This window comes from Tasmannia lanceolata, unplaced genomic scaffold (genome assembly GCF_043159265.1).
Source record: "Tasmannia lanceolata isolate RefF3 unplaced genomic scaffold, GAP_Taslan_0.1 ptg000004l, whole genome shotgun sequence".
In the NCBI taxonomy this organism is placed as follows: Eukaryota; Viridiplantae; Streptophyta; class Magnoliopsida; order Canellales; family Winteraceae; genus Tasmannia; species Tasmannia lanceolata.
Window position 1 is genome coordinate 465,861 of NW_027518681.1, and position 27,512 is coordinate 493,372.

General features: G+C 39.3%; 2 protein-coding genes across 2 annotated transcripts; one reads left to right on the forward strand and one right to left on the reverse strand.

The window, feature by feature from the left end:
* Positions 1-3,434: 3,434 nt before the first annotated feature.
* LOC143875984 (Cystathionine beta-synthase (CBS) protein) lies at positions 3,435-24,635 on the reverse strand. The gene is made up of 6 exons (XM_077377563.1): positions 24,508-24,635; positions 19,881-20,045; positions 17,174-17,616; positions 6,566-6,832; positions 4,493-4,665; positions 3,435-4,039 (listed from the first exon to the last, which is right to left on the reverse strand). The coding sequence occupies exons 2-6, from the start codon at positions 20,041-20,043 to the stop codon at positions 3,751-3,753; spliced, it is 1,335 nt and encodes a 444-aa protein (XP_077233678.1). The 5' UTR covers positions 20,044-20,045; positions 24,508-24,635; the 3' UTR covers positions 3,435-3,750.
* LOC143875681 (uncharacterized) lies at positions 13,446-15,891 on the forward strand. The gene is made up of 2 exons (XM_077377286.1): positions 13,446-15,471; positions 15,506-15,891. Exons 1-2 carry the CDS (start codon positions 13,513-13,515, stop codon positions 15,647-15,649), a joined length of 2,103 nt encoding a protein of 700 aa, XP_077233401.1. The 5' UTR covers positions 13,446-13,512; the 3' UTR covers positions 15,650-15,891.
* Positions 24,636-27,512: the final 2,877 nt, after the last annotated feature.

The window sequence follows — 27,512 nt, forward strand, 5'->3', positions numbered from 1 at the left end:
ACTGAAACCAAATAACCGAAATTCCCAAAAAAAAAAAACCGAAACCGAACCTAAAAGAAGAGAAAAAAACTGAACCGAATTATTCGGTTTTAAATGAATAATGCTCACCCCTAGCTTCAGATTTTAAAGGGGGCTGGGCCGAATTGAGTTGGGCCTATTAAGGAGTTTGGCCAAACTCAACAGGGGAAGCTGCCCCCTTATGCTACATGTAGCTCTCCTCTTGAGTTCGAGTCCGGGTTGCCCATGGCCTCAACCCTATGGCCCTGTTAGTTTGGGATTATGATAAGCGATTGTGACCCCAATCTAATCATTGGACTAAAAAATACATTAATTTGGAGTCCAATAATCGGATTGGGAGGTGACAATTAGTTGCCATAATCCCATTATGTCAACCAATTGTGAATCCAAAACCAATTATTGGACTCAAAATTACGACTAATTATAAGTCCAATATTTGGTTTTGGATTCTCAATCGGTTATCATAATCTTAAACGAATAGGGCCTAATCCAACCTAAAATTAAATGGGACTGGCTTTTCATAAACCAGCCGCAGCCGAAATTGGGTTGAGGCCGTCGAGTTCAGATTGAGCCAGGGACATGTTGTACCACTAAAGGTTTAGGCACTTGTAATGTAAAATATGAGAAATTATATTGTGCCCGAGCGAGTATGCTTGTGCAAGCAGTACGATGAGAATGCAGCCCTTGATATTTGATCCAACAGCAGCGTCTTAAAAAATGTGATGTTGTTGGATCAAATATCAAGGGTGGTGCCTCTTGTACGAAATATAAGTTGAACACCTTAAAACTTCTTTTCCAATAAAATGACCTTCAGTAACTCTAAAAACAGAAGAATGAAATAAAAGAAAATACTCATTGAAGTTATTTGTAAAAGCAGAAGGAAAAATGGAACAGAAGAAAATACCGAGCAAGCACCACCACAATTTTGGGTTATCCAGTACGTGCAAATCGTTTGTCAACTCGCTGCAAAGATTATGCAGAGCCCAACACATTGGAGGTATTGAGAAGGGAAGACTGTGAACCAAGTTGATTTGAAGGTAGTGTTTCAACCATAGCTACCCGAAACTTCCTAGTTAGATGGGAAGGTCACTTCCTCGGAAACTGGCTTCTAAATCTAAATTCTCCTTGCTTCCCAAATTTATGGAAAGCAAGCTTCCTATGCATTTCCTCTTAATAAGAGTATGCTCTTAATTTAGGCGATTATTTCTTCCTAAAAGAATGTTTTCTCCATCTGATAATGCTAAAAGAGCGTATTTAAAAAAAGAGTGACTTGAAGACTTGAAAACTCATCTTAAGCTTCGAATGAAAATTATCTGGATCTTTTTCCAAAAATTTAATATGAAATATACATAAATAAAACATGTGAAACTGTAAATTCCTAAAACTTGTAATTATAATTGGTCATGAGGTCTTCTTTTCTACATGTGATCCTTGCATATATTAACCCTTCATCCCTAACCTTCTACTAGCCTATTCTTTCTATGTACTTCTTGTTCGCTTCCTTCGAGACTTCTTACATATTTTACATCGACTTTTAATGACGCTTGCCACTTATTTTCTCTTTACTTTCTTTATAGCTTTTCACTTCCTGCATTTCTCTTTTCAAACCCCTTCCAGCTTCTCGCTTTCACTCCCAGTACCACTTCTCTCACTCGCTCCCCACTGGCAACTATGGGCAACTATGGTTTCAACACGTTAGAAGAAAGATGTGGGAGAAAAAATGACTGCTCTTCGTCAGAACTGGCGAAACTACCAAAAGGAATAAAAGGGGTAAAGGAGAAAGTTGATATAGATAAGACAAGGTTAGTTGGCAAGGGATTCTGCTCAAAAGAAATTGTCTTTCTTGAAAATTTTGCATCCCCTAGTCAAGTTGGTTTCTATCCATATAGTGCTTGCTTTGTTTGATTTGAAGGTTTTGAGAAAATGGATGTGAAGACGACATTCTAGCACAATAATAATCTTAAGAATGACGGGTGTATCCAGCAACCTCAAGGCTTCTTTGAGAAAGGCAAAGATAATGGTACAAAAAAAAAATCTCACCTGAGTATATATAAAAAAAGTATGAATATTGTATTTACTTGGAAATTTTCAAAGATGATTTTATTTGATTTTAATCATTGTAGCCACCCGCCTTCCTCCCTCATTCCTCCATTCAAAGATTAGGAAAGGAAAAAAGTTAAAAATTTAAGAATCAAAAGGTAAAAAGCTCAAAATTTAAGAATTTCTACTGAGAGTTGACAAACATGGACTTCGGAAATTCTAGTTTTTCTAAAGAGTTTCTTGCATTAAGCATTCATTACATTCTAGTTTTTTCTTGGCACTCTTACTTAACAACACACATCACAACCATCATGTTTTGGAGATTGTAAGCTTCACTGGCAGCAAAGACCTGTACTCTAAATAGCTATTCTACTAGCATTCCCTTGAATATCACACATTGACACTAGTGAGAGTACTGGAGAAACATAATACCCTGCTACACTGAAGTTCCCTACTTCCTTGAATTCCTGGTCACTTGGGCTCATTCAGCCTCAAGAGGCATGAAAACACTGGATTTCAACTTAAACAAACATTTTTTACTCCTCTCCAAATCCACTCACAATAAAAGGCAGTTATCAGGATCAGAAATGGGTTTTTGTATAGCAGCAGTCTATATTGCATGAGCAAAGATAGTGTCGGAATTGAAACTGGTATCGAGTATCAGATTCGCCTAAGTTGAAAAAAAAAAAAGATTCGCAGATTCGGATCATTTTAGTTCGTTTACTTGATAATATGATTATATATTGTTGTGAAAAACCCCTCTATAGACTATAGCAATCTGCGATTGCAATGGCAAAGCAAAACGAAAGAACCAAACACAAGCAAATGCACAAAGACACAGATTTACATCGTTCGGCAAAGTCTATTCGGCGAAGCCTACATCCACGGCAGAGGCAACAAGAAAATCTACTACAAGGACAAGAGACTACAATAGAAGATCAGTATCTCTCACCAAAACCCCCAAGAAACCCTAGCACACCCTTTTCCCCTCTTTACGAGTTCGTTTTCTAATCTCAAAGACTAGTGCCTACAACAGCGTTTTCCTTCCTCTCCGATAGTTCCTATTCTCCGATTCCGAATCTGATCTGATCCCGAACTCCGGAATAAGTCTTTCACACTTCAAAAACAAGAATACAAAAATAAGCCCTAAAACCCCTTTATAGAAGGCGGGCCCAAACTTACTCTTATTGGGTCGAAATCACTTAAAACGGGCCGGGCCCAAAAAACCGACGACATCCTAGCTGCACACAATATTTCGAACCCCAAATCAGGTTTAATTCAAGACACCCAACTCAACATATACTGAGAAATTTAATAGGTTAAGTAAATATAATATTTTATTTCCATATAAAAACTTACTATTACGATAGATAAAATTAAGTCAGATGTACTGTTTTATTCCAATATAAAAAACTTACTACTTGGATAGATAAAACCCAAAACATGTGGTAATTGTAAATTTGATGTAATGCTTCGAAAACAATAGATTAAAAAGATCTAGAAATGTCACTGAATCTTAAAGTATTGGAATCGGACGGTTACTTCAACAATTCAGAAGAATCCCAGTAACATAGGCAATAGTTGATAGTAGAGAACCTTGAATTGATTGAAGATCTTCTGAAAATGGGCACAGCGAATTTCTCCACATGTCTGCATTGCATTAAGTCGTTATTGGCTCCAAAAATAGAATTATCACTGGTTCAGCATTTCTTGCACTGCAAACCCGTAATAATTATCGAAGTGGTTGGTGGGCTCAAATATGAAGCAAGAAATTACGTCTCTCAGCGTTACGACCCCAACAACTTCACACCCATCGCTCCCTACAACATAAACCCTGTGAACTGATTTGGAAGCCAAGCTTTCTATCACACTCCCTAGGCATGCATTCTGCTTGCATGTTATCGGCGGGGTCACTACTGTCTTCCCCAATTCTTGATTTGTTGAAGCAATTGTTGTCATAAAATTCATCACTGTAAGCTGCCTGCAATAAAATAATAAAGGGAAAAGTCATCCCAAAACAATTAAGAATTGTGTAATAAAAGGCCTGTTGGTTTTGGATCTTGAGAATTGATTTGACTCCAAAACTGATTATTGGACTCAAAATTAAACACAATTTTGAGTCCAGTAGTCAGTTTTGGACCCAAAATCAATTCCCCAAATCCAAAACAAACAGGGCCTGAGAAGAAAACAAGCAGATGTTCTGAGTTTGTCGCAAATTTCTTCAAGTTTTGTGTTCCAAGGCAACCTTTTCTTGGGATTATGAAACCAGTCCTAATATTTCCTTGATTTCTAATAGCCAGTTCCAAAAAAATGGTCTCTCAGGACTGGGAAAGAGAAAGTTTCCCCCAGAAAGGGGCCGGGTTTTCAGATCATATTTCTTAAAGGAGCTGCAGTCTGAAAACTAGAGGAAAACATTACTTTTATCCTAGAATACCTGAAATTAGAGAAAAGGTCAGGTTTGAGCAACAAGAATCTGATGTCTCTTATGCTTATGTTTCCAACAATCTTCCTGTTGGAGCCTTCTACAGCTGGAAGGCCACCTATTCGATTGTCCTTCATGCGCTTGAAAGCTTCTAGAATCAGCCCATCACTGTTGATGCAGATGACCTGATGAGCATCACATATATGAACAATCTGTCAGAACTGCAGCATGCACGAAAAGCAAGCCACAATTTTCAACATGGGTACTACATAGATAGGCAAGTAATTCAATCGTGATAAGATTGAAGCATAAGCATCACCAAATTTGCCATGCATTATTCGGAGAGATTTTAAATTCTTATGTTGTAAAATCTCTCACGAAAAAGAGACAAAACAATGAGATCCACATCCAGATAATCAATCTTTGCATATTACATGCATTTACATTACTCCGTTCAAGTATATAATAATTGTGCATAAGTTCAAGTCAAATCTCAAAACTACTCGGCTAATTATGAGTTTGCACTAATGGACAAAGCTTTGGGAGATGAACAGACCAATGTGTGGAAGTTGAGAATGGGTTATCCGCTTTACTATGTACGCTATAATGATTGCCTGATGTTATTCATGTTAGTTGATCCCAGGTTTCTTACAATTTCCTGACTGACAGAACTGTTAGTTTGGATTAAATCTCTGAAATCTTCAAGTTTGCAGTAACTCGTGGTAGCCACATGTCCAATACCCAACAAATAATAATCAACTATAGCAATCTCCTTTGTTGGATCTAGCAATCTCCTACACTGGTATAAACTATCTAAAAATATTTCAAGAGACTGTCTTTAGTCTTTGCAGAAGAAGGCTCACTTAAAAACTCTGTATGGCTTGTTCGATTTAAAACTGCACAAAACTGAAGCCCGTTCAAGTTTTGACCATGAGAATTATAAGTTTATGTAGCCATTGTGGCCATTGTTGGTTTAAAGACATAATTCAAAGATACAATTCTTTTATCTGTTGGTTTAAAATAAACAGTTGTATGTAGCCATTGTGGCCCAAAGTCTTCCAAGGGACTAACATAGCACCTCCACCCCAAATTAGTATACATGCATATATGCCACATGAGTCCACGCATATAGATTGTTCGAACAAAGAAAAGGCATGCAGATAAAAGAAATAGTAGCAAATAAACCGAGGTAACGAGTGGGTCAGAAATTCAAATGAAATCCCAACGTATTAAACAGACACTAAAGCATTCCTCGCCGCATCATCATAGTAGAAGTCTGCTTTCTAGGGAAATACAAAGTTTTCTAAGGGACTAACATAGCACCTCCACCCCAAATTAGTATACAAGCACATATGCCACATGCGTGCACCCACATTAGATTGTGGAATGAAATAAGATGCACATAAGATGAATGAATGGAGAAACGGGGAGGACAATTACTGAAGCATTTTAAATACTCGGTAAAAGGATCCCAAACATATAAAAGTTGTGACAAGAAAATGAGGATCCCTAAATATAGTCTTCCACAGGTAGGAAGGGGATTTTATGGAACCTGGGCTAACATGGCAATAGCTTGAGGGGAATGAGGAGAAACGACAGCATATTGGTTCCCTAATGAGGTCTAGAACAATTCAGGAACAGAAGGTGAGGTTGACCTGTTTCAAGAATGTGAGGTTGAGGGCTTAATGGATTCTCGTTTCAGAAGCGACAATAACTATTAACTAACCAGGGCATACAGAATACTGGCTCAATTAGGGATGGATGAGAAGACATGGTGAAAGAGTTAGGTTAAGTAAGGTGTTGTTAGCAGATGGACATTTTGCGAACAGAGCCACATCCTGAATTTGAGTCATGGGACTAGCTGTTTTAAGAAAACATGTGAGAAAAAGAAATACACATGAAAATATTTCATGATAGATCCAGAAAGAGAATCTAAATTAAGAAGCCATCCAACCAGATGCTGATAATTGCAGGTTACATGAACACAAAATGTAGCTTGTGTCATCTAATTATTGCATTTCCTTTGAAAATGGAAGATATGAATATGAAAGCATAATACTTGTACTGTATTGATGTAAAGCATACCTCATTATGTGACATGAAAGGAAGTCCAAAATCAGAAATAGGACGTGCGGCAATGGTTTCAAACCAATCCCTTCCCTTGCATTGCTCAAGGCCTTGTACAACTGCCGATTGAGTAATGAAATTTTTTATAATGGGCTTGCCAACTTCAATTACCGGGACATTCCTCAATCCATATTTTGAGAGCAATAATAGCACGCTCAACATGGAACTGTCCAATGCAACAGGGAGGAAAGGAGCCCATTGAAAGGATTTTAAGATTGACCGAACCTGAAATAAGAGGGTATCATCAATTTTTACATTACAAAAAAAACCATAAAACATGTTATAATCTAAAAGAAAAATTACCTAAACATCAATTAAATGATAATCTCACTATATGGCCTATTTGATACTCATTTCTTCATTAAGCAAAAGACCTCAAAAAAAGAATATAATGAAAGAATGCATAAATGTTACATGGCGTCATGTACATGGAATTAACATTATCGATGGGTGTGCCCTTGAAACTTGTTGAAGAACATAGCTATGTTGTGGAATGCAATTTTCAGTTATAACAATGACAGGTTTTTGCAAAGCTCAATTGTCATACATATTTTATTGTTAAGTTTCTCCAAATACATAAATTTTCATACATATTTTGTTGTCAAGTTATATTGTGAACTCTAGAATCTCTAGTTTGAAGCCGGAATCCCATCGTGTATCTTGATGGGCTGGTGGAATCTCATGAGCTGGCATAGGCTGTCGATATGAGCGGAAGCTGGCCTCCGACGCCTCACAGGGATATACTCATCATACTCATCATCCCTATCTGCTCAGAAATAATGTTTCAACTCCAATAAAACAATCCAATGTTTTGAACATCAGCTGCACTTCGAATTGAATGGGAAGTGCTGATCGAATTACTGACTTGCTGCTTTAATTCGATTCAACAATGCGAATCAAAGCTCAGAACCGATTCTGTTTTTGCTGCTGCTCGGTAAATTCCAACTAACTAAAGAAGAGTTCCAAAACAATAGCTTCACACTCAATAACACAAGCAGATGACAAGCGAATAGCAAGGTTCTGATCTGCTCCAGAATGTCTTCACCAGTGCCTAGTACAGATCCACTTAAGTGACTGATAATACTATTCCTGTGCAGAAATATAGTTTCTGCTCCAGCAGTGAATTGTTTCTCCAATTCAAACAAAGCTTAGTAAGACAATTTCTTCATCAACTGGTGGTGAAAAACAATGGAACTGCAAGTGCAGAAAGTCTACTATCTGCAATTTTGTGTCTGAAACTCTGAATTACAATGCTGTAGTGTTCAGATCCAGCTTGGACAGAGTTATCGAAAAAGTTCCATTGAGAAGAACTTAAATTGTTGACAATGATCTGATAGGAAGTGAAAATGAAGGACAATGGGGAGAAATTACTGAATTTCATAGGGTAATTTCGAAATTGACGTCAATTGCCAATATGCGAAGCTTTGGAAAAAAACGAAAAACAGAAGGAAAGATGGAAGAAATCTGAATCACATGGAGAATTGCCGAAGAAAAACAATGAAAAGACAAATCGTGAAAATTGAATTGCTGAAAAAAAGAAAATGGCGGCAACATTTTGGATTTATTATTTTTTTCGAAAATTGCAATATCAACTGAAATTCATGGAATTGAGGTTATCAAGAATCTGGAAGCAAGAATTCAAGTCAAATTTCAAATTTTTTCAAAAGAATCGGCGGAAATTGCAAAAGAAATTAAAAAATGGCAGAAATTGAAGAGAAATATACGGCAGAAATTGTGAAATACAATTCATTTGCTAGTTATTTGATTCATGAGTAAATAACCATGAATTCAATAAAAAAGGCAATTCAATACAGATTGCACAATCAAAGGTGAAAACAAATGGAAATTGGCCAAGATCGCAAGAAAGAAATGAGGATCAAATTCGGCTATGAGACCAAATTTAATGTAGACTTGTTGTATATCTACTTATGAAATGCAAAATTTCTGCAAGAAAACAATCAAGAACAGAAATTAACTGTTCAAGAAGAATAGTCCAAAACAACAAGTGCAGTCCAAAACAACAAGTGTTATGTTATGTTCTGTAATTGAACTGAAATTGAAGAGCATAGCAATCAAAGTTGAATAAGAGCTACAGATGATGTAAGGAAATGAAATTTTATTGAAATCCGATAGAAATCAACAAGATACTTACCTCAGCTGAAACCTCAAGATGGGAGGAAGGAGAGATGGAAGGCCTTCAATTTACAGGAATTCCTCTCTCACAACACTCAAAATGTCTTCACAAGCAACAACGAACTTCTTAAAAATTCAGCAAAAGTCCCTCAAACTCAAATGACAGCCCTATTTATAGTGGATGCCCAACACTATCTCCCTCCCAATTACAAAAGAGCTCACTTTACCCCCTCACAATCTCTCTTATTACACGTATTCCATTCCTGCGTTACAACCTATAAAAGCATAGAAATTACAAATGATGCCACCACTAAGGCTTTATTACATTTCTACACCCTTTCTCAACCCCTTTCCTTCATTTCCTTTCAGCTCTTGGCGTGAGGAATCCTCATCCATCTTCCTCATCCATCCTTGAACGGTTTCACGGGTATGTAGATCTTCCTTTTCCTTTTTCTTCTATCAAGATCTGGCCGGAATTTCTCGATCTTGCCGGAATTTTCGCCGTTGATTTCAGATCTGGTAGGAGAATTAGCGATTCCGCTCTTCCATCTGGTGAAAAAGGCATGAATCGGGAAATCTCGTCTCTGTTCACAAGTGAACCTAGGCCACCTGACCCAGGAATATCCGGATCTGGAGAGGAAGATGAGCGAATATGGCCTGCCCTAGCATCTCCTGAAGCAAGATTTCCCCACCATGTTGACTCCTTGACGAAATACAGAATCAGGGACCCTGACCTTTCGGCTGATCGGATTGTTTCGTCTGAGGGACTTCTCGCCCCATCCATGGTTTCCGGCATGGACTCTCAAAAAATCCTACCAAGCCAATCGGAAATGAATCCCTTGCCCAAAAACATAGCAGAATCCACCCTGCAAAAATACTGGCCCTCGAAATACCTCCTTGCAACCCAACCCGCCTCCTGCCAACCTATCCCCTTCTCCCTTCTCTCATCATCCCCAATCTCCGATCCAGGTACCCTCTACAAAAGAGGAACTAGAAATCACAAAATTTTTGACAAACCTGTAAGAGCCTTTTCATCTTCCCCAAAAGCCTCTAACCCTCTCCGAAATCCAGTGTCAACTAACCCCTTCAGAAAATCCATCCCTTTCAAAGCCCTTGATGCGGATTCCAGGTATCATCTTACTCCACCTCCTCCAGCCTCCCTTTCCAGCTTCCTTCCCTTCGAAGAGGGCAACTCTGCAATTCAACCCCCATTTCCTCAGGTGACTGAGTCCACTCAACTGGGAGAATCTAACTCAGTGACTCAACAAGGGCGATCGCCAATTCAATCGACCCCCTCCCTCATCTCAATCCCCGCCCCTATTTCCCCTCTCTCCCCATCCCTAGCTGCAAACCTGCAACTTAGAAACTCCCCCAAAGATTCCCACTGGCCTGCTCTTCACCAAGATAAAAGCTCAACAGAACCAAATTCGGAATCCCATACCCTCCCAGGTCCTACCTGGAAATCTCTCTTTACCCTCCCTAAGCCTCTAGTGGTAGACACAAAAATTGCTTTTCACACTCCCATTGAAGCAGACACAAACCCAAGAAGGGCAAATATAGTTGAGGAAGACTTCCACAATGCCTCAAACAAATGGAGCCACTGCCTCCTGGGTTATTTTCTTGGTAGACGCCCCTTCTACCTTTCACTAAAAGAGCATCTAATGAGAAAATGGAGGCCAAAAGGAGACTTCAAGCTCATGGCCCTTCCCAAAGGATTCTTCCTCTTCAGATTCAGCAATGAAGAAGACTGTACAATGGTCTTAGAAACTCCAACTACTTATGGAGGAAGAACCTTTATCATTCAAAAGTGGTCACCAGAATGTGCCCTAGAGAAGCCAAGGTTAACCTCCATTCCCCTCTGGATCAAACTCCCCGGTCTTCATCTAAAATTCTGGACCCCAACTGCTCTGGGAAAGATTGCTAGTCTGATTGGGCGCCCTCTATACATGGACACCCAAACTGCTGAAGGTACTAGATTAACATTTGCAAGGATATGTGTGGAGATATCAGTAGATGATGTCCTCCCTGATACCCTTCACATTCAGACTCCCACAGGCATTGAAACCCAAGAAGTTGATTATGACTGGCGGCCCAAAGCATGTCAATATTGCAAGGAATTCAGCCACTCAACTGAGAAATGTTCCCAATTCCAAAGACCAAAACCTAAGTCAAAGCAAGATTGGATTGTAAAAGGTCCTATTGCTGAAATCTCTGCTCCTGCTCAAAAGCTCCTTCCAGAGTCTGATCTGGAAATAAGCCAGGTTGGGGGGGGAAATCTCCACCTCAAATGTGTTTGAATTGCTGGGAGATTTTGTTGAGGAAGAAACTCTTCCTCAGCCCTCTCAAGCCCCGCTCCCCACCTCCTTATCTTCGGAAGCAAACCATTTGCCTTACCCAAACCATCGCCAACCCAGTCCTCAGCCCGCTTCTTTGGCTGATTCCCAACCTGAAACAGCCCCAGCCTCTCCCCAATCTGACCCCCAACCGTCGGCTGCAACTCTGCACTCCAAATCCTCTCCCGCCTCTGTGCTAGGAAATCCAAACTTAACCTCCCCTACCCCATCATCCAGAAAAAAAGGAAAAGAGAAATACCCCATTGAGTCCCTTACGGAATGTCCATCCCTCCTTTTCCCTTGTTTCCAAGGATCTGGAAAGCTTTGTGAGAATCGGGAAATCTCCTTGACCTCTCCTGCTGATTCCCAATCTGACGCCGCCCGAGCCACTCCCCAATCTGACCTGCACTCAAAATCCACCCCCTCCCCTGAATCAAAAAATCCAAACCTTACCTCCTCTACCCCATCATCCAGAAAAAAAGGAAAAAAGAAAAACTCCATTAAAAGCCCTGAGTCCCAAGCAGATCAACACTCTAGAAGGGACACTCCCCCACAATCCCCTTCCCTCTTGGGCCAGACCGTTCCCTCAACAACCCCTCTGAGCCCACCCCTCCCCCATCCTCCTGATCTGGCTAGCCTGAAGAAGACCCCTCCCTGCCATTCAGCAAGTCTCTCCATGAGCCCTCCTTCCCTCGCCATTATTCCTAAATGAAGATTGTAAATTCCTGGAATATCAGAGGTCTCTGTACCAGCAACAAAAGAAAAGAAATTACCGAGCTCATCAGAAAGACTCGGGCTCCAATATGCTGCATTATTGAAACAAAAGCAAAGATTCACAAGCTAAATGACTATGCTTCCCAAGTCTGTGAAGGATGGAAAGTTCATGGCAACTATTCTGCTGTCATAAAGGGCAGAATTTGGATCATCTGGAACCCAAACCTTGTAGACATCAATATTCTCGAAGAGTCCAGCCAATATGTCCATTCAGAGGTGCGGATCATCCAAACCAATCAATATTTCAACCTTACTGCAGTCTACGCCCATAACTACTATATCTCCCGTAGAGCCCTATGGTCTAATTTAGAAAGCTTGGAACCTGGAATTTCTCTCCCTTGGTTATTGGTGGGGGACTTTAATGTAGTCAGATATGCTAGCGAGAGACTTGGCAACACAAACCACCACCTCAATGAGATGGAAGAATTCAATGAATGCCTCACCAACTGCTCCTTAACTGATCTTCGTTCAGACAGCCAATCCTGGACATGGCACAATAGATCCTCTGCTAATAGAAAGGTAGCCAAGCTTGATAGATCCCTGGTCAATGAGCTATGACTTCACCAATTCCCCCGAGCCTTCACTGAATTCCTTCCTCCTGGCATCTCAGACCATTGCCCCCTATCCATTTCCATTCACCCTCAGGAAAACCTTGGTCCTAAACCCTTCAGATTCATGAACATGTGGATTGAGGACAGATCTCTTTTCCCTATTGTTGAAAGAGCTTGGAATTTCAATTTCAAAGGAAACCCAATGTACCAACTCTGTCGCAAACTCAAGGAAGTCAAAGCCCATTTGAAGGCTTGGAACAAAGACATTTTTGGGAGAGTGGACATAACTACCCCTCTTATTCGAAACAAGCTATCTGAAACCCAAACCCTTCTTCAATCTGACCCTCTCAACCTTGATCTCATATCTCTTGAAGACAAGCTCAGGTCTGACCTTATAATAGCCTCATCCCTAGAAGAATCTCTATTCAAGCAGAAATCTAGAGTGCAATGGCTCCAACTTGGAGACTCCAACACCAAATTCTTCCACTCCTCCATGAAATCCAGACATCACCAAAATAGCATCCTTGCCATAAATGGTCCTAATAATTCCCAAACCTCTAACCCCAAGGAAATTGCAGACATCTTTCTCAACCACTTCATTAGGGTGCTGAACAATGGTAAATCCCAACACCTCCCCCCTCCAAACCCCATTAGAAGACTAACTGCTGATCAAGCCTCCTCCCTGTCAAAGGAAGTCACAAAAGAGGAGATTAGAGAGGTGGTGTTCAAGGCAAACAGGGACAAGTCCCCAGGACCCGATGGTTTTAATGCAGCCTTCTTCCAAACTTTCTGGTACCTCATAGAACATGACTTCACCAAAGCCATCCAAAACTTCTTCATTAAAGGTACTTTGCTCTCGGAGATCAACTCTACCTTCATTGCCCTGATCCCAAAATGCCTTGAGGCCTCCACCCCTGAAAAATTTCGTCCCATCTCTCTTTGTAATTTTGTTTATAAAACTATAACAAAAATTTTGGCAACAAGATTAAAGTCTGTGATGGATTCCATTCACCCTGCTCAGTCAGCTTTCATTCATGGTCGGCTAATCCAGGAGAATATCCTTCTTTCACATGATCTCCTTCACAAGTTTCACACCCACTCATTCCCTAGAACTATGTGCCTCAAGTTGGATTTAGCTAAAGCTTTTGACAATGTGAATAGGAATGCTCTTCTGGAGTTCATGGAGAAGCAAGGATTTGATGATAAGTGGTTAGGGTGGATTTCTGAATGCATAAACAAACCATCTTTCTCTATCATTATCAATGGCTCACCCCATGGCCACTTTACCTCCTCAAATGGCATAAGACAAGGAGATCCCTTATCCCCTCTTCTCTTCTGCATCACCATGGAGATGTTATCCGTTTTCTTTGTGGAAGCTCAGAATCAAAAAAGGACTACTTCCCCTTTTTCTAGAGGTAGCACCACCATAACCCATCTAATGTTTGCTGATGATCTAATGGTTTTTGCAGATGGGAATATTTCCTGTGCCTCAGAAGTGCTTAACTGCCTGAATAAATTTTCTATTACAACTGGGTTAGAAGTGAACAAGGTCAAAAGTGTAGCCTTTTATGCGGGTCTGGGAGTCTCTCAAAAAAGAAGAATTTCTCATATGCTTCAAATAAAAGAAGGCAAGCTTCCAATCTCCTACCTGGGCCTCCCTCTCATCTCTTCTAGGCTCTCTGCAAATGACTGCACTCCTCTCATATCGAAGATCAGAAAGCGAATGCAACTTTGGTGCTGCAAGAACTTAGCTCAAGCTGGAAGAATTGAGCTTGTAAAATCAGTCCTTAGCTCATTCCATATTTACTGGGCTTCCTCATTTGCTCTCCCCAAAGGTATCCTCAAACAAATCGAAAAAATCTTCAGAGACTTCATTTGGGGTGGCCCTGACTGCATCAAAAAAATTCACTCAATCAGCTGGTCTGAAATGTGTAAGCCGAAAAGTGAAGGGGGGGCAGGTATCAGAACTCTGGAAGATATTTGCAGGGCTCTGCAAGTCAAGCTGCTCTGGCACCTCCTTCAAAAGAAACAATCTCTGTGGACAAACTGGATTCAAAACAAATATGTCAAAAGAAAAAATATTTGGACTGCACCAATGCCGTCAAAACCTTCCTGGGGAATCAGAAACATCTTCAAAGCAAGGGAATTGGCAAAACCCTTTATTTGCTATCAAATTGGGAATGAAGAAGAAGTTGATCTCTGGGATCAGCCATGGCTTCCAGCTGGAACGCTGAGCTCTCTCTTCCACAGAAATAATTCAGATTACTCCCTCAGTTTTCTAAATCTCCTTTCTGACATATGTATGGATGGAATTTGGAAACCCCAGCTCTACATTCCATCCCTCAGAGATGAAAAGGCTGTACTTAGTCAGATTATTCTAAGTGATGATGAATGCAATCATCCCATTTGGAAACCAGCCACAGATGGAGCATACAACACTAAAAGTGGATGGGACACTCTTAGAAATAAGACTCCTAAGCCCCCTTGGCCGGCAACCATTTGGTACCAGGGCCACATTCCCCGTTTCGCCTTCACTGCATGGAAGGCCATGCACAACAAGATGCTCACAAAAGACAGAATCAGGTCTTATGGCATTATGATTGACCCAATCTGCTCTCTCTGCAAATCTGAGCCTGAAGCTGTGGATCATTTATTCTTTCGGTGTAGTTACTCAGCTTGGATCTGGAAAAATCTTCTCGGGAGAGCTGGTTATAGAAGAAGGCTGAGACTCTCCCTGCTGGAAGAGGAAGAATGGGTGAGACTTCACAGCAAAGGAAAAGGTCTGGTGGCAACTACCCTAAAGCATTGTTTCTCTTCCCTAATCCATCATCTCTGGACTGAGCGCAATCAAAGAATCTTCCTATCATCGAGCACCCACAAGAAATACATTCTCAGATCCATCCTCATGGAAACAAGCACCAAGATTAATGGAATGAATCTCTATGACATTCCCACTCAAAAGAACCAAAAAGTCGCAATGCACTTCAACCTCAAACTCTCCCCAAAAACAGCTGAGCCAAGAATCTGTTATTGGATCCCTCCAAATAACCTGGAATTCAAGCTAAACGCAGACGCCTCCTTGGAGCCTGAAGGTGGCGGGATTGGAGGCCTTATCCGTGGCTCCCATGGGCTATCCCTTGCAATGTTCTCGGAAAATGTTGCTAAGCAGGAAATCTTTGAGCTCGAATTTGATGCAGTTGCTAAAGGATTGGAGCTCTCCATTGCCATGGGCATCCAATCACTGTGGATAGAATCTGATTCAATTTTCATTGTTGATATTATTAAGGGGACTGCCACTGTTCCATGGACAAAGAGAACCCCGTTGCGCAAGATAAGAAATCAACTCCTCCTCCTCCACAGTTGGAGAATCTCCCATTCATGGAGAGAAGCAAATTCTGCCGCGGACTTTCTCTCGAAGAGAAACTGCCCCTGCAAAGGGATCTTCACTGATCCCTCTTTGGCCCCCCCATCCCTCCTCAAGATCATTGACGAAGACCGAATTGGAACCCCCTACACCAGGCGGTAATCTTCTTTTGTATCTTTTGTTCTATTGGTTTCCAACGGGATTCTTGCATCCCTTTGAGACTGTTGGCTTCTAAGCCCCCCTAATTGTTTCTTACATTATTTCTTATCAATGATATCTGGTAGGGGTCTTGCCTAACCCCAGCTTACCTATCAAAAAAAAGGCCTCAAACATGGTGCACATCAGTTCTGGATTTTGTTGATTTTAAAAATGGAGAATGAGATTTTAGGGGTTGGAATGGCAGAACATTGGGTTTTAGGGGTTTTGGATGGTGTGATTAGGGTTTGACGCAATAAAGTGATTGAGAGGTAATAGATGGATATGGAATGGTGGGCTTAATGTTTTGGAACAACTTGATCTTGGTCTCAATGACTCCGATAGTGGAGAAGCTAAGATCGACAATGCATGACTTCAGTAGTGGAGATGGCTATTATGCCTAGGTCCCAAAGACTCTCATAGTGGAGAAGGTAAGATGTACAAGAGAAGAGAGTGGAGAGTTAAGAGTGCTATGACATCCATGCCTTGGATCTTGCTCTGAGACTGATATCATGTTGAAGCTTAGAAGATAACCATCCTTCCTTGGTATATAAAAAGAAAGAAGAGAATGGGGAGAAGAGGAAAAAAAGAGAAAAAAGAAATGAAGAAAAGAGGAGAAAAATATTCTCATCGAGGTTGAATCCCCACCCCACGGATTGATACATGTATAACTTCACTTAATCAATACTTAAAATTAGTGCCATTAGGATCATCTAAGATGGGAACTATCATATTAACACAAGAACTAACTGTATTAACTCAAAAGAAATTACAATGAGATGGGCCCTATCTAAATTAAGCTCTTAACAATAATATAAAGAGAAATAATTTGCAACCTGCATCAACCACACAAAGCTGACAAGAATGCAACAGTTGTTGTTACAAAAACACGCAAACCCTTTTCGTATTTTGCCATCCTGGCCATTCTTCTCATTGTTCATAGCATTTACAGTCACAGGAATCACAAGAAACATGTTTATTGTATAACTGTCGAACCAAAAAACGAAACTGCTGACCTATTACTAAATAGATCAGCAGTAGGAGAGAGAGTACTGCAAATTTCAATAATCCTTGGTTGACATGAAATAATCAAAACAAAACAATGTATGACAAGAAAGAAATCTCTGCCAAACCCCAGCTTACCTATAAAATAAAAATAAAAATAAAATAAAAAAACCAACGAAAGAAAGAGATCGCTGAACAAAAATCACCATACCTTTGTTGACTTAAAAGGTTCTTCCGTGAGAAGGACCTTGTAAAAGTCCTCTCCCAAATGTTCGGCAGCAGTTGGAGCATCTTTTCCTATTCCTCTGTCGGCAGTCATTCCGCCAGCAACTGCCGCACCAACGGCTGCAACAGTTAGCCCGGCCATTGCAACGGGACCCGTTGCACCCAAGGCCAGAGCACCAAGTGCACCAACTGTACCTGCTCCTACTCCTGCTGCTGTTGCCGATCCGGCTGATAAAGCAAAGGCCGCAAGTTCTGCATTCTCTATGACCCAGAGAATTATTGCAGAGTAGTCAATAATTCCTAGATACCTTTCCCTCCAATCGAGACTATTCACTGCCTCTAGATCTCTCACAGGAGCAGCCATGATGTTGTGTTCAGATAGAATTCTAACAGCATCGGCAATAGATGTGTCCGCTGGAATTTCAATCACTACATAAGTAAAGAAAGGCATTAGGATAGAACAAATAAACTTCAATTTTTAAAAAGGTGTCATCATAAAAAGGGCAGACATCAAACAACATGAAACATGAACTATGCTATTGTTAAGGTAATATTATTCCATGCAACTGACATTCCTTCCTAGGTTTATGTCCATTAACAATTTATTACTATGTCACAACATTTATGCGTTCTGTTCAACAAATTCCTATTTGGACAGTAACGCTACCAAAATAAAATTTTCACAATCTTCTAACCAATAAAACAGAAGGCTTGACAAAATAAGAGAGTGGGTGGCAGATGAAAGTATTCACTTGAAGAGAATGCATACAAATGACAATGCAATGGATATGTTGACAAAATACATTACAAAGACTATGTACAAGCATTGCTTGGACTTGAACAATATCAATAGCTGTTGAATGGGTGAGAACCTTGTGTAGGATGTGTGGAACTATGTTCTAGAGAGTACACAGTGTAGTTGATCTTTGGGTATTTGTAGAATTCAAGCCAAGGTGGAGATTGTTCTATAGATGTCTTGTATTGTGGCAGGGATATAGCATCCTAATGAACTAATGTGCGTGACGCACATGCGAAATGAAAATTTAACTTTCGGTTTTGTGCTAAAGGGCATTTTGGTAATTCTTGATGTTGTGGTATTCACATAAAAGCCACGTATTAGGGTTATGAGTGGTAAAATGTTTTTTGAGTTTTCTTGGCCAAGAGGAAAGGAGAGTTTTGTAACCCTAACCCGAAATAGTGAAAATCTTCTCCCTTGAACGTAGGCACACCATCTAACAAAATAAATTTTGTGTTCTTGCTTTGTGGGATTGTGATTCTTTCATCTATTCTTTTCGTTTGCTGTACATTGTGTTTGATCCTATTTTGAGAGATTAGAGATCTCTCGGTTTTCAACGTAACGAATGAAAGAGCATGCACAAAAAAGTGTCAGGTTAGCTAAGCACTTGTAAAACTCTGAACTCCAAGGGGAAATAGCAAAAAGGTAGGCAGTCGCAAATCATGAATTGCATGCCAAGTCATACCACATTATGAAGGAATAGGTCTTACCATGAGATAAAGAAGCCCAATTTGGTTATTCAAATTCTAATTTATCATTGGATACAAATCACCAGAATGTATATTATTCCTCAAACATGACATTGAGAGGTAAAGGATTCAACCCTTTCATGAAAATAAAGTTTTTTTTATCAGAATAGGAAAAAAAGCAGAAAGTTTCGCAGAAAGACTGGTTCATTCAGATCAATAAGACGGCCCAATCACTTTGCATTTCCAGAATCATGTATCCATTAGAACTCTTGGATGCCTTTTCTAATTAATATTTTTGTCAATATGCTCAAGATTATTATGAGCACATTAGAGTGGACCATCATTTCAGGAGAGAAGAGGCGGTGAAGTAATTGAATACTTCTATTCCATTTGAGAGTGGTTTATCTTGGATCATGCCTCTACTTTCTGAATAATTGCTCACTTCAACTTCCGAGACGCCTTTTCCAAGTGATTTCCGTGAATTCTCCAGATTCCTTCAGCTTCAATAATACCAGTTAGCCATCTAATGTTCATATATGTATAGCCTTTCCATTCATTTATTCATAAGAACTTGTAGTTCTTAACTTCTTATCACCCTCAGAACACCAGATCTGCATCAGGGAGAAGTAATCCATCATAATTGGAGAGTGAAAATCCAATAATTCTAATATAATCCCTATGCTTTTCTTTCGCTGGACTTATTGATACTGTTTATACTGAATGAGCCTACAAATACATAGATCGTTTAACCATTAAAGCTTGGAACTCAAATTCAAAAGGCTTTTGGTCATTTGACTTGAATGAGTATGTAGTAGGTACTCATAATTACTCAAGTGATTAACTCGGTAATTTCCATGTCATACAGTTCTCTTGCAATCAGAACAGGAGATAAGTCACTTTCTTGCAAGCCTTCTAATTTGCTGCGGGCTTTATGCCTAACGTTTCTCCTAACTAACTAACTAACTATATATATATATATATATATATATATATATATATATATATATATATATATATATATATATATATATATATCGACCACAATACCATTCTCCCTTCAATCACTCTGCTTGCATAGAAAACCGTGGAAAGATATTTTGGAGTTCACTAGTTTTAGTTCAGAAAGAGTGACGAGATAAAATAGGAGCATACTTATGAAATATCCAGATTATATGATATGAACAGCATAGTACAAGCATTAGAATCACCTTGGCCCCCTGGAACTTCTGGAAAGGATGAAACTGGAATCTTTGCAAATGCAGCAGTTAATGATTGCTGTAAATCATACGAGAGCTTTTTCATAGACTGGATTTTCTCAAAGTAGGCATCACAGCTTGGAATTCTTGAGCTCTCTTGAGCTTGTTGTGCCATATCTAGAAACAAAGAATTGGATACCATAAACTGTATGTTACAGACAAGGCCACACATGGAACAATAACTACAAAACCAATATATCATTATTCACAAGTAAAACATGCCAGAAAATCAAATGGGTTCCCTAATCATGCCCAAAATTGGCTTAGTATACAACACAGGAAGATAGCACGTAATATGCATGGACATGGATTTTCCTTTAATGGCACATAAAATTGAGATTCCAGTTTGCATTCTTATTACTTCTTATTTCCATATGACAGTTATTAACCTATGATTAAAGAACCTATAGCTGTGAGTTATTTTTACGGTTGAAGCTTCAAGGGAGAATAGAAGAGAAGGAAATGGAATATAAGAAAGGATAAGAGAATAAGAAAGATTTACGTAAGTGTTGTATGTAGAGAAAGCCCTACACACAATTCATATATTAAGTAATTAAAAGGAGAAACATGAAGGATAAGTATGCCCTTGACAAATACAGAAAACAGAAGATATATTTACTAAACTACTACAAATGTAACGTGAAAACTTGCATCTCTACCACTAACACTTCCCATCAAGTTGGAGCATAGACATATATTTATTAAATATCATGCACAACCCGGATCCAAGCTCACACATTCTAGATTTCCCAAGAGCCTTTACTAGGAGATCTGTCAATGGTTTTTGAGTCTTTACACTAGTAGCAATTAACTTTAGAAGCCACCTTTTTATGAATAACATGACAATCAACTTCTATATGCTTGGTTATTTCATGTTACACAGGGTTGGTTGTAATGTGAATTGCAGCCTGGTTGTCCCCATACAAATTTACTGAAGAGCGATTTTAATCCGTAACTCGGCTAATAAAGCACAAATCCATATCACCTCACAAGTTCCACTAGACATTGCACTATACTCTGGTTCGACACTAGATCTAGCAACCGCATTTTGCCTTTCTCTTCATGAGACGAAATTTCAATCCATAGAGGAACATTAGCCTCAATTTGATCTCTTATCAAATGAAAATCCAGCTCAATATGCATCAATAAAGATCTCCACCTTTGAGTGACCATATTTGTGTACACTACCCCTTTTCGTGGACTGGACTTTAGATAATGAAGAATCCTGGATACACTCAAGATTTACTAGTCCTAGGAGAATGCATGAACTGACTAATCATACCCACAACATAGGATATGGATAAAAATCATGTCATGGTTGAGTAAATCAGTTTCCCAACAAGTCTACGATACATGCCTTCATCCTTAGGGGCTCACTCTCTTCTGCATTAAGATGAAGATTTTGTTCCATAGGAGACACAACTGGTCTATAACCCATAACATGCCAGTCTCATTTAGAAGGTACAGAGGTTATTTCCTTTGTGATATGGCCACACCCTTCTTAGATGTGGCAACTTCAATACCGAGGAAGTACTTCAACGAGTCTTTGAAATCAAAAGGACTTCAAGCAAAGATTTGGCTTAGTAATCTCTTGACTCTCATTGCTCATAACAACAATATCGTCTTGGGTATACAATAAGGACAGTATCCATCTCACCCTTTTTCGCAAATAATGTATGATCCAAGGAGCTCTCGGTATATCCCATGGCAAGAATGGCAGTGCTGGACTTCTCAACCAAGCTCTAGGAGAATGTTTGAAACCATAGAGCTTTGAAAAGCTTGCAAATAAGACCAATCTCCCCGTAGACAAGAAACCACGAGGAACCATATAGACATCTTGTTGGAGATCAGAATGCATGAAAACATTGTTCACATTGAGTTAATGGAGAGGACTGGAATGTTGATCGACAAGAGATAACAAGATACAAATAAAAGTCATAATGGCAACCAGAGCAAAAGTCTGATAAAAAATCAAGATCGTGGGTTTGAGTGAACTCATGCACCAGCAAACAAGTCTTATATTGGTCAAGAGATCCATAAGAATTGTACTTGGTGTTATAAACCCCTGCAACACCAACCACCACCTTAAGAACATGAATCTCTTGAACCATAACAACTTTCCAATGATGTTGAGACAAAGCTACAATGATATTGGGAATAAAAATAGATGAGGTCACAACAAAAACACTATCGGAGTAAGAGATGAAAAGAAACAAAATCATAAATAGGATGTAACGCACAATCATTCGAAAAAAAAAAAGATGTAACGTACAAGAACACGGCTCTTAATGAAGAGAAATAGGTAAATCAAGAGAAACAACGGGGGACAGAATACCTGATGGTACATCTGCCCCATAAATGATTAGGCCTAGAGGCAAGATGAGACAAGTCACTTGTTGGGATATCGAAAGGAAAGAGTGGAAAATGGTTCTTCATGAACAACGTCATTCATGATGGACTCCCTCTACAGATGCCTGCCAATGGGGAGAAAAAAGGGTGGACCTCACATGCCTACCAATCAAGGCTATGCAAGATCTCTTCCTCCACTTGTTTGACCTTTTTCATGGATGGGCTCCATATCATAAGGAGAGCGTAATTCATTGTTGACACATGCAGACGGCAAGAGGGTTGGGCTGGTAAGCATAGCGAAAAAGTCAGTGACACAAGAAATGCTATTAGGAAGGAGATTAAACTTTTTGGGAAGCCAAAAACGAGAAGATGGTGAAGGATATTTAGTTTATTTCAAAATCTTCTAGGCTAAACTTAGTTGCCTTGAACTAAGAAGTTTAGGTATTTGTCTTTCTATAACCTATATAGAATTAGGCATTAGTCTTTTCTATTTAGACTAGATTTTATTTTATTTTATTATACTCACTATATATATAATAGAAGTGGTGGATGTGAGACCTTATTCTTTGGCAATTGAACACTTTTGTATTAAAAGGAGCCTTAGCAACAAAAGAGAAGAGGTTGGAAGTGGTTTGCTTTGGTGTGCGTGAATTTTATGAAAAAAATCAATAATTTTCTCTTCCTTTTATTTACTTTTTTCTTTACTTCAACTTAGCCAACCTTCTTTCCACTCTCCTTTTAAGGGATATGTCGTATTTCTTTCACTCTCTTTCTAAATTTTTTTTTCTCCCTTTGAAAGGATCGGTGATCACTCTTTCAGAGATCCTTTAGAATATGCACTATTTCCCGTTCCTCTACGAAGCACCTGAAGTGTCAATTTGAGGATGTTGACGTATTCCGGATGCAACAAACTCAACTTATTGTGCTACCACAACATAGAAACTTATTTGGTTTTGAATTCACATCATGAATACTAGATATTTGATTGTGCTCATTGTTCAAGTGGTTCATCAACATTGCCTCGTAACGTGTCCCTTCTCAAGCCATATTCCTCCCCTTCTTGCTACCATAAAGCACTTTAATTTTATCTATTGTGACAAAGAGGAACAAAATCTCTAATACTAAAATGATTCTAGGTGCCATGCCTAGCAGCCATGAATTTTTTTTTCATGATAAATCGGTGTCTCCAAGTGGTGAGAGAGGGGTAGGGCGGTAGGAGGAGGAGAGAGATTTGAGATGAGCCTAAGAAGTGGCTAAAAATTAGGAAAAAGTCAATCCTTTTTTTAGTAGAGTTTTTTTGTTTCCTGATTTTTAGCCACTTTTCATCACTTGGAGACACTAGTTTCCTCTTTTTATTTCCTGATTTTTAGCCACTTCACCCTCATCTCCACTTGGAGACACCAATTTATCATGAAAAAAGAAATCATGGTAGCCAAACGTGCCCTAAATCTTTGATAATAAAACATGGTTTATTTTCGGGATAATGTATTGACAACCCAAACCTGTTTGAACCACCATCAACTCCAACCACTACTTGTTGAACAATGGGGCAGTACAAAACTTTGCCAAAACCATTCATTCCCATGAGAAGGGCACAAATAAAAGAGAAGAAATCCACACAACATCTACATGGAAACCACCAAAAATCAAGGAAACACTCACAGCTCATAAGAGAATAAAAGTGCAAGAGTTAAAAGATCAGAAGGGCAATGATATGTGGATGCACCTTTCAATATAGTAAAGCCCACCATTGTTTCCCGCTAACAACCTTTCTCCTTCACAAGTTACCCCCTTATTTCTAACCAATATTTTAAAAGAAAGCTCTAAGAACAAAAATGTGGGTTGTTGTTAGATAATAAGAACAATTTAGTTTAACAATTTAATTCTCAAAACCTTAACAATTTGACAATTTTGCAATGTAGTAACAAAATGTGGGTTTTTAATATGGTAACAATTTAACATAGTCCTAACTTTTCCCCCAAAAAACATCATTAAAGTGCATAAAAGAACTACAATCTCTTCTCCAATTATTCTCTACATATAAAATCCAATCCAACATGCAAACAAGAAAGAAATGTATTTGAGAAGAACCCAAATAAAAGGTTGATATCAAAGATTTATATTCCAAAGATCATCATTTATTACATAGAAAAGAAAAAAAAATCCATAAGTTCTGATCTCAAGAAATTATAGAAACAAGGCATGATACATTTTTTTGCATTTAACTCACCTTTTGGAAAATGGAGGGTTTTGAAGGTACGATCGTCTTCTTCTGTGTGATGTGAGTTATGAGAGGAAAGAAAGTCAGTTAAGTAAAACAGACTCACTTTTTGCCACGTATAAATGTAAACTATACGTGTCCACACGATGCATCAACACGTGGGAGGTACAGAAAGTCTACTTCACATAGGAAAAGTATTTAAAACTGGCTGTTAAGCTCGTATTTGTAAGGAGGTATGTAAGAGACGAGTTTTTATATGGTGTAAACCCGTATAGTACAGTATTTTTTCAAAAAGTATAGTAAGGCTTACCTCCGTGGATTGATCCAAAACGTCTATTTGATGGGCCACCATGTAAATAGATTGTGCCAGAAAAATCATTTCCATAGGAGGATCCCAACCCTTCGATCTATAGAGGTTTCCATAATATTCCGTCCTCTATAGATCGAAGGGCTAGGATCATCCTACAGAAATGATTTTTTTGGGCACAACCTATTTACGCTGTGGCCCATCAAATGAACGGTTTGGATCATGGTACAAACTTTTTGAAAAATACTGGACTGTATAAGCTTACACCAGATAAATTCTGATGGGGGAACATTCGTTTGGTCCCACTTTCCAATCCCATGCATTGCTAGGTCCTGCATCAATCAGGTTGCAACTATGGAAAAGCCACTTTTCACAGGCAAATACAAAAAGGACATGGCCGGTAGGCTACTAGACACTTGCCCACCCAGCTGCTTGTCTGTATTATGGATGATAAAACTTAGAAATTAGTTGACTTATCATGTGGATCTAAGTCCACATGATGTACATGGGTCGTTAAGGAGATATTCAGAGTAGATGAATCATGAAACTACAGATAAGTTTAAAACAAGATGTAGCTAAGGCTTTACCAAGTTTGGAATAAATTATTAATTTTGATACGTATTCTCTAGTTTTGGTTTCTTAATGCATCTTTCACTCCCTATAAATAGGGAATCAATCTCTCAGATGGAAAAGGAAAATTTTTGGTAAGAACTTCGATTTTCCATTGAAAACCTTGGTCTCAAAAGCTGAAATACCATACTAAGGAGCTCCTCCTTTCACCTTTTTTGATGTAATCGTTAGTTTACTATCCAGTTCTTATAAATGTAGTGAATCTCCCTTATCTTCCATTCGCAGAGCAATTTAGTAAAAATTCAAGAGTTCTTAATCTTTCTTTGAGTTTTCAAAGTTGTAGTTTAGTTTTCTTTAGTCTTTTAGCTTTAATCTCCCTCTAGCATATCTAGGTGTTTCTTAATCTCTCTTGGCTATGCTGATTTAAGAGAAATATTTGTTTTCTTAATCCCTTTTTTGTTATAAGTTTTAATCATTGTAGTTGTCTTCATTACTCGTTCACTTTTTACATCTTTCTTTGGTAAATCCATGTTTCCATAGCTGGAGAATTCCATTAATCTTCTCCGGTCCTCTTCTTCTCCTCCTAACCTTATCATATTCATTTCTAACATGGTATCAGAGCTAAGATCCTAAAAAGGAAAGAAGGAAGAAGGAAAGAAGAAAAGTTATTGAGTGTGAGGTTGAGTATCATGTATTGGTGTTCAGGCATAGGACTTGCAATGTTGTACAAGATACCTAGATTTCTTGGTGAGAACTAGAAGGAGAGGAGAACTAGAAGTAGAAGAAGAAGAACAACAATTTGAGAGATGACAGTGTGTGAGTACTTTGGTCACCACCGGGGAGGATTGCTGAGTGCGCCCTTCTCTGGAATCTCTAGTGGTAGGGGCTATTGTAGTTGTGGGTTTTGAATAGAGGGTCTAAAGGATGTATATCTAGATTTTATCGATGCTGGATACTCAGTTCTAGATGCCCTTCAAGCGTTACAATTGCATAAGGATTGCTGTAGGAAAAGCATCATACTAAACGGAAAGGACAAAACATTATCGCATCGTCCTAAACTTCGCCGTGGCGTATCCATGGGTTTGGAAGGGCAGATCTTGCACAAGCCAGTCCAACAGGCAATCGAAGAGCTATTGATAGAAGGTATGAAGAAAGTAGAAGGACTGTCCAAGACCGCGATTGGCGTTGCACTGTTTGTGGATATTACAACTTCGGATAACGCCAATTTTGCCGAAAGTGTAATACAAGCAAAAATATAGGACCCCAGAAATGGGTGGTTCTCTGGACCCTAGCTGGGAGTAGGAACCCCGAAGCACCGTAATTTTTAGCTGCTTTCCGAAAATTCATATCCCTTCAGTTGTGGCAGAGGAACGTAAGACAATCCTAAAGAGATGTTTAGTGGGTCGTATGAAAGGCAACTCATGGAATCTTGATGTGGTCTGGGATTGAACTAAAATTTTTTGGGGAATTCCATACCCTACAAAACCTTTCAAGATCAACTCAGTGGAGGCCCTATTCTGTTTCGAATCGGAAACCCAAGCATCTCGTGTTCTGCGTCGAGGTGGAGATGCTTTTAGGGGTCATGTATCTTCCCTCCAAACCTGGAACCCAGCATTCAATTCAGGAGCAAAGTCGATATGGATCATATTTTATGACGTTCCTCTACATGCTTGGACATCTCCATCGCTCGAAGCCATGGGAAAATACTTTAGGCAGGTTCTACAAGTTAAATTATTCGGGGACCATGACCATCTTGGCATATGCATCCATAAAAGTCATAGACTGGAAGAATCTGCTAAGATGGATGTTAGAAGTTATTTATTGGAGGTTAAGATTGCGCCTGAGGATAATGGCATTAATGAATCCTCGGCTATTAACGCCACTTTGGCCAGCGAGAGCATTCAAGGCAACGAAGGCTGGAGGTGTTCTGGTGAGAAGCAACCAGAGGAATCCCTCTCCAGGAAAAGGAAATAAAAGGAAAATCAATTCTCTCGTATGGCCAAGAAAAAGAATTCCGACTGTTGCAAAAGGCCAAATTCAAAATTCAACAGAGACTCGACCATCTGAGACGTCATTGGCTGGTATGTTGAGGTCTTCAGTAGAACAAGAAGGACGGCTACTTAATATGAATTAGCAT